Source organism: Rhagoletis zephyria, unplaced genomic scaffold (assembly GCF_001687245.7).
Source record: "Rhagoletis zephyria isolate East Lansing unplaced genomic scaffold, Rhagoletis_zephyria_1.1 Rzeph_scaffold_08493, whole genome shotgun sequence".
Classification (NCBI taxonomy): Eukaryota; Metazoa; Arthropoda; class Insecta; order Diptera; family Tephritidae; genus Rhagoletis; species Rhagoletis zephyria.
The window spans coordinates 19,165-27,114 of NW_016165573.1; the positions used below are offsets into that span (position 1 = coordinate 19,165).

The following is a 7,950-nucleotide window of genomic DNA, read 5'->3' on the forward strand; positions in this document are numbered from 1 at the left end:
AAAAGTCTTGTCATAATAATTATCATTGAGATAAATATTTTTAAGTCTTCAAAAACTTTGCCTTGTTTTTATTCATACGGACCAATAGTTACTTATGTCTGTGATTTAGCCCATTAATAAATGTATGATATTAAAACCTTAATTTTATGGACTAATAGTTCTTGAATGCTTAGACGAAAAACCGCTCTGTGTGCCACTTTCAAATACACATCCAACCCATGATGATAGTTGATGAGCCGTTGCTATTGATGGCATTTTACTGAACGCAAGATCGCGAATTTTATTTTGGGTCAGAAATGTGTAACACTGTGTATTCGGCAAAGAACCATCCATAATGGCTGGCTGAACAGGTAGAAAATAGACAGTCATTGTTAAGCACTTAACAAAATACAGCAAAAACAATGGATAAAACTGTTTAGGGCGGTACTCAGGCAATCTGCTAAACTACAGCCATTTGTTACCTGTGCGAGCTTGTGAAAAAATCGTTACGTTAACAAGCTGAAAAAAAGTTTTTGGAAGGTCGCATTTAATTGCATATGCTATCCCGCCCAGCAAAAAAGATGGAAGGATTGTTATAAAGTTAGGGATATTGAAGTATATAAGCATAAACGGAGTTGAGGATTTCCATAGTCTCTACTAGTGATTTGTAAGAGCCACATCTCAACTGAAGCATTCAATTCGTACAACACAACATTTTTACTACTCTCTGGAAGCGCTAAATTCGCACAAATGGGCGCTATGCAATCGAAAAGTCCCAACAAAATCCGCGATTCAAGTACACAAACACCATTCCTTGGATGCCGATACACCAAGGCGGAAGAACCCTTAGCGCGTTGTTCAACATTTACTGACATATGCAAACCAGTGTCTGTTGCATCTCCCACTAACTGTGTTGCTGCTACCCGAACCGTGAATGGCACGCCTCTGAATAAACGCCCCAAATACGATCCAGTCTATGTGCTTTGGAAAAACTCCTTTGAGGATCAAAAAACACGCACACCACGCAAAGTTTCTCCCATAAGGGATCAAAGTAAAATTTCGCATAATATACCAGATGCAGTGGCTGGGCAGCTAAGCCCCGATGGTTTTCCATCCTACAGTGAGTTGAAACCAAACCAAAAGAGCGAGAGCTGCGCGAAAGAGATCAGCAGTGAGGACAACAAAGAAAAATCAGCATCTTCGGAAAATTCCATGGTGAAGCAAGAAGCAACTACGCATTCGATAAGCGACGAAGAAGAGATAGAAGATTATGGGGCTATGTTGGTTAGAAGTTGGATTGAAAGTTATACAACAGATGGAAGCGGCTACACAGAAGGCCACCTAGTTGAAGCAGAAAATTCCGGCAGCGAAGAATCCGGCTACGAAGAAAAGGCCAGTAACTTGAAGAATAATTCCCATTCAACTGTTGAAAGTCGGGTGAATCATTCTGCATCATCAACGTTTGATGGCGATTCGCCTGTTTTCTTTAGGAAGCTAAGTTATGATATGCGAAGAAGCTATTATTATTTGTAAAATTAGAAATTAATTTCGTAGGCTAAAGTTTTAATTTTACTGAGTCAAACAAATGTTAGGTCTGAGCAGACCAAATGTTTTTACATCAATTTTATTGTGGCGTTTTTTCATTGGACAAATTCAATTCATATGTCTTAATACTTTCAATTGTTGAGGAAACCAGTATAAGTTATAAATAAAATCGCATTAAGGCAAAAATTCATAAAGTTATTCTGTTTCACAATTGAATCGAGATTTTTTCACTGTGAGTTCAAGCCCTGGTCAAAGCAACATCGAAAAAAAAATATAGAAAAAAGGTTTTTTCTTAACAGCGGTCCTCCCTCGGCAGGCAATGGCAAACCTCCGAGTGTATTTCTGCCATAAAAAACAGCTTTTCATAAAAATACAACCGCCGTTCGGAGTCCGCATAAAATTTCAGGTCTTTCATGTTTTGTCATAGAATTGGTGAGATTTTATTGGCACTACACTGAGAGAAAAAAATTTTGAAGTACAAACAAACGTGGTAAATTTAAAAAAATACACATATGAAAGAACACCAGCCCAACTCATTAAAATTGCAATTCATAAACAAACTCCGGTATCTATCCCCGTTCTGCCATGGATAGGCCTTAGTCAGTTTTTTTTCTATTTACCCGGACGGATCTAGAAATCCCAAAGACTTTGTTGTAGCTATTAAATAGCGGAATAGAATATTTAATTTTTACTGCGTAAAATATGCCCAATGTTCCACAAAAATATGTTTGTATAAACTTTCGTTCAGTATTAAATTATTCAATTTACATGTATTAAATTCAAATGCAGTTCAATATGTCATCAGAGTGCATTTAGTGTAAAAATGGGTAGAAAAAAATACTTTACTCTGAATAGAAAATTCATACAAAAATTTTATCCTATATTTTTTTTCTTCAAATAAATGCAGGAGCTTTTTAAAATGGGATAAACATTGCATGCGCTATTTGATTATAAAAGTCTAATCCAATTTACGATGAAACGTAAATTATTCTGCTTACCATTTACTGCTTCATTAATATTTTTTTTCTGTTATAATTATATAATTCGTATTGGGCGTTAAAAAATACATACATACGCGTATTTATGTATGTATGTAAAATTGTACTTTGTAAGCTTGGCTGAATTCAGAATCATCAATTTTATTGTACACGTATGTATGTACAAAGCATTGAGGTTGTTCACGCTAACCAGTATCAGGTTACCTGCTTAAAAATTATTATTGTGTGGTGCATTTTATTGTTGTAAACTGAATAAAAATTAAACCACATAAGCTGATAACCAGGCAAGCGTGAAAAACTTCAGCGTGTTTTAACACTAGAAAGACGGAAAGGGTTCATTTGACCCAAATTCATATTTGACTGTCAATATTTATTTTGGCAGTTATTTTTATAAACTGGTATTTCGTGAATTTTATTAAACAAAGCATACAATTCAGTTTCCTATTTTATTGATTTCAAACTGAAATACTACCTAAATACGTATAAAGGATGTATATTACGTTTTTTTTACTAATAATAATAAGTAATAGATTGGCGCTTACGCAATATGTTAGTGTTTGGCCGAGCTTCTCTTCCGATTTATGGCGTGACAACATCGTCACTCAAAGGAAGGGGGCCTGCAATTCTACGCCGACTCCGAACGGCGAATGTATTTTTATAAGAACCTGATTTTAATAGCAGAAATGCACTCGGACGTATGCCACTGCCTGCCGAAGGGCGCACATTATTAGAAAAAACTTGTTTATGTTTTCGGAAACTGTGCTCGAACCCAGGCCCTGCGGAATGGTAGTGCGCACTGCGGTTTTTGTTGCATTTCTCTCTCCCAGCGAGAAACATCGAAGGAAAGGTCAGAACAAGAGCGATGAATCCGCCTTAAAACCACATTTATAAAGAAATTTCACAGTTGGATGTTCAATTTTGCGAAGAATAGAAGCAGACAAAATGTATTTCTTCTTTTATCAATTTAGGGCCTAAATGAGAGCAACGTTACTTCAAAAATAATATCATGTCGTCAGCAAAGACTTTTTCACGCTACAAATTAGCTGTGATCCAATACTTTTCCCTTAAAATCTTGTAAAAATGTCAAACAGCAAAATTACTCTCTGAAGTGAGAGTAAAAAGTGAGTAACAACAAAAAGTACATTTTTCCTGTAAGAACATCAACCAGTGATCGCTTAACGCTTTTCATGATTTTACCAGAAGAAAAAGTTCGGGTAAAATCTTGCAGTTTCATTCTCTACACAACTCTCCAAAAATCGCTATCATTTACAGGATTTTGGAGGAATTTGGATTACGGGATCACTTTTTCCTGTAACTTCCTGCAAGTTTGTGTAAAACCCTGTAAATTCATGGAGTACTGGATCAAAGCTATAGTCAGCATTGCGATATTAGCTCAATAATATATGTAATTGCATGCAGGGATTTTTGTTTTAAAACCATTGCAAAATCGTTATTTTTTATTTATTTTTTCGATACAAAAAAATAACCGTTATTCAATGATTTATATTTTTCCATTATTTTTAATCGTTATTTTGTAATTTGTACTTTTTCGATCAAAAACAATCGTTACACTTGGATTTTTATTTTTCCGATCACTTTTAATCGTTATTTTATGATTTTTATATAAATATATTTTATGATTTTTATATAAAATAAAAACTCAAAATAACGATTATTTCTGATCGAAAAAAATTCAAATCACAAAATAACGATTAAAGATGATCGAGGAAATAAAAATCATTAACGATTAAAGATAATAGAAAAACTAAATATTACATAACAACGATTAAAAATTATCGATGAAATAAAAATCAAAAATTAACATTAAAATTTGGATTTGATTTTTATAATAAAAATCATAACGGTTACGGTCCCTGATAACAAGTAGTCAAAAGCATTACAAGTGTGTGAAAAAATTAAAAAAAAATTAATTCAATTTTTAATAATTTTATGAGTATTCATTAAATATTCATGATTTTTTTATACATATATGTACATATGAAATTAGTTGTAACATATAACTAAAATCTTGAACTCCTTAAATTAAAGCTTTTTTTATACAAATTCCTCTTAACAATTATTCAAATTTTACTAATTAAAACTTATGTAGCTACATCCGAACACAAAATACATTCACAAAAGTTAGGTAATTTAACCATTTGCTCCTTCATCACGCCATTCACCAGCACCACCACTTTCCTAAAGGCAAAGCGTTGTATACATTTTGCAGATATGCTGAGTGGCAAATTTTGGTCATTGCTGCAAGAGTCCACCACATTTTCGCACTCCTCTACCAACACGCCTTGCTTATGCTGCTCATGCTGCACCACCAACAACCACTTGGCTTCCTTTGACAGCGCACCCTTTGGATAGATAATGCGAGACTTGCTATTGCAGCTGGGGTTTTCCGCCTCAACTTGCATACGACTCGCAACATTTTGTGGTTTTATTATTATATCATCCTGGAAATATGATTTGAATAACTCAAATTGTTCCGCGTCAATTTTGTCCAGTTGCGTAGCTTCTGCATAATTTTGAATCTCTGTGCAATATGATTTGCCAATGCTGCGTTCGGCGCAAATAATTTCATCATCATCTTCGTTGTTGGATGGTCCTGTATTGAAGACCCTCATGCCTGGACCGACTTTAAAGATGCTTCCCAGTTCGCTAATCACATTTTTGGCGGCAACGGCAACGGCGTCGGCGGCGGCATTGGCTTTAGGTTTTGGCCTGCCATTAGCTGGCTGGATTATCAACAGAAATGCCAGTAATGATAGTGTAAATGTGGTATTCATTTTTAGTGAATTTTTGAACATTTCAGATGTGACTTAATAACCGGATTCGTTTTGTGTTACTTTTAGTTATTTTGTTGCGTTTTTGAAATGAATTTTAGCAGTATATTTTTCTGAGCTTGAAATGTGTCTAATGTTTTTGGATTTGTTTAACTCTCACTGCTGTGTTGATGAATGGCGACAACAGCTAGTTCTTAGCTCAATATATAGCTCATCTCAGAGAATTTCCGTTTTTGGAAAACCCCGTTAGCTGTTATTGATGGTTTTTCAACACTGGCATATGTCTTGCTTGCCTAAGCCGTTCGAAGTATTGTGAAAGGATTTTACCCATGGGAATTTCTTTAAAGTTGATGTGGTTATGACCAAAAGCAGGTAGGAACTCCCCGCCGCTGTTTCCTAATTTAGGCGCATTGTTATTTTATGCGATAGAGTGGGCAAATGCTGTTGCTGTTCATGAATGTATTGCGAACAAATGCAAACAATCGATTTTATCGCTGATGCCAGCATAAGATTTTATTCACAAAAGGGACTGCCGAAATGATTGAATTTGAACTGGAAAAATTATCTTTTGCCAAAACTTCAATTCTAATAAGTTCCGCATTAAAAAAAAAAAAACATTTTGGCAGATTGTTTTTACAAAAGGGACTGCCGAAATGATTGAATTTGAACTGGAAAAAATTATATTTTGCCAAAACTTCAATTCTAATAAGTTGTGCATTAAAAAAAAATAATAATTTTGGCAGTTATTTATAACACAAATATAACCATCAAAAGCAAGTAAAAGGGAAAAATCAGTGAATGTCCTATGTATATATATTTAAAGCCGAAATCTGGCAACACTACTTGTACCTTAAGTGAAACTTGGGAAACTCCGATCTGAAAACTGTCGGAAATTCCAAGTCGTTAGTTTCCCATGTTGCCTGCACAGGTACCGAATAGCCACAGGTGTAGATGTAAACATTCTGCGACATTTCTAAATGCTTAGGGAATATATAAAAACAAGTGCAAACATCAGTCTCTACCTTAGAAGCAGTAGTGAAACCACGGTGAGCAGTGGCGACTCATCTCAGAGCTAAAATTTTTTAAAGATGTTAAAATTTAATGCCTTATTAATACTATCTACACTTGCGCTGCTAATAAAAACTCAGCGAGTCATCGGCAGATCGGCATCCATACCCGCCGCCGAAGCAGCTGAAAATGTACTAAGTGATTTGGGTAACATATTCAAAGTCGGTCCCGGTATGATGGTATTCAACAACGGACCATCCAGCTTCATCATTGACAAATCACTCAAAAACAATGACGGCGGCGACGACGATGACGACGTTGATAAAATCAATTGCGCTGAGCGTAATGCTGGCAAGTCATATTGTACTGAAGTGCCAAATTATCTGGAAGCTACGCAGCTGGATAAGATCGATCCAGATCAATTTGAACAATTCAAATCATACTTCAAGGATGATTTTGTACCACCACAAAATGTGACCAATCGCATGAATGACGAACGTGAAGAGTATTTTTGCAATAGTAAATCGCGCATAATTTATCCGAAAAGTGTTGAATCGAGGGAGTCAAAATGGGTGCTGGTCGTACAACACGCCCAACATAGGCAGGGTGTTTTGGTGGAACAGTGTGAAAATGAGGAGCGGCCTTGCAAATATGACAATCTCTTGCCGCTGGGAATTTCATCGAGATGTAAACAGCACTATGTATATAGAAGCTTGGTGGTGTTGGTGAATGGCGTGTTGAAGGAGGATATGGTGAAATTACCAAACTATTGTGAATGTGTGTTGCGTTTTAATTTAAGATTTTAAGTTTAAGTTGTTTTTTTTGTATTTTTTCGTATTGTTTGCTAATTTTTGTTTACACAAACAACTCTGGATGTGTAGTGACGCTTTAAGCAGTTTTAGCTTCTGGAGCTCACAGCATTCAGCTGTTGAGGTGAATAAATATGTGCTTTTTATATAATTAACATTACAGCGCCTTGCTTCAATTGTCTTTGTCGTGTCTTTATTTTTCTTCACAAGACTGTGTATGTGCCATTCAAATTTCGATGGGCTCTTTGCAAACCATTATTTTCCTTTCCGATTTTTTATCGAATTTTCTAAAATGAAATTTACTGTATACATTTCGATTCTTTAACGAAATTTCGAAAGAAAATCGGTTATTGCTGCGATGTGAAGAATTTGTTCAGATTTTCTTAAAAAAAATCGTACGAAAATTTCTTACTAGGTCGTGTTGACCACTTTATATGATTTTATTTAAAGATTCAAAAATAAATCGTTACAGAATTCGGAGGACACTTGATTTCTTTAAGAATACGGGGAACCCTTGATTCCTTAGAGGTCATGCCGTGGTCATCCCAAGGTCAAATTCAGATGAATTTTTATTGAATTTTCAAGTTTATTCAATGAATTTTTCAGTACTTGACCTTCAAATGACCTCGAAGCTGACGTTATGGAGGTTAACGGACCTCGGATTCGGGTTCAGCGAATCTAAAACCCCATATATATGATTTTTTTTACTTGACCCTCCAATGACCTCGAAGCTGACATGATTCAGGTTCAGCGTGTCGAATAACATAGGGATATCTGTGGTCACAAGGCATAACCGCACAACTCGAGTTATGTCGAAAT

The 7,950-nt window shown here is 35.4% G+C and overlaps 2 protein-coding genes across 2 annotated transcripts; one reads left to right on the forward strand and one right to left on the reverse strand.

The window, feature by feature from the left end:
* Window positions 1–4,624: 4,624 nt before the first annotated feature.
* LOC108375084 (protein spaetzle-like) lies at window positions 4,625–5,317 on the reverse strand. The gene has a single exon (XM_017631163.1). The coding sequence runs from the start codon at window positions 5,315–5,317 to the stop codon at window positions 4,625–4,627; it is 693 nt and encodes a 230-aa protein (XP_017486652.1).
* Window positions 5,318–6,402: 1,085 nt separating this feature from the next.
* LOC108375086 (protein spaetzle-like) lies at window positions 6,403–7,128 on the forward strand. Its single transcript, XM_017631164.1, has one exon. It carries the CDS (start codon window positions 6,403–6,405, stop codon window positions 7,126–7,128), a length of 726 nt encoding a protein of 241 aa, XP_017486653.1.
* The last annotated feature ends 822 nt before the right edge of the window (window positions 7,129–7,950 follow it).

Coding starts and splice junctions, on each gene's coding strand:
- LOC108375086 (XM_017631164.1), top strand. CDS start 6,403: ATGTTAAAATTTAATGCCTTATTAATACTATCTACACTTGCGCTGCTA.
- LOC108375084 (XM_017631163.1), bottom strand. CDS start 5,317: ATGAATACCACATTTACACTATCATTACTGGCATTTCTGTTGATAATC.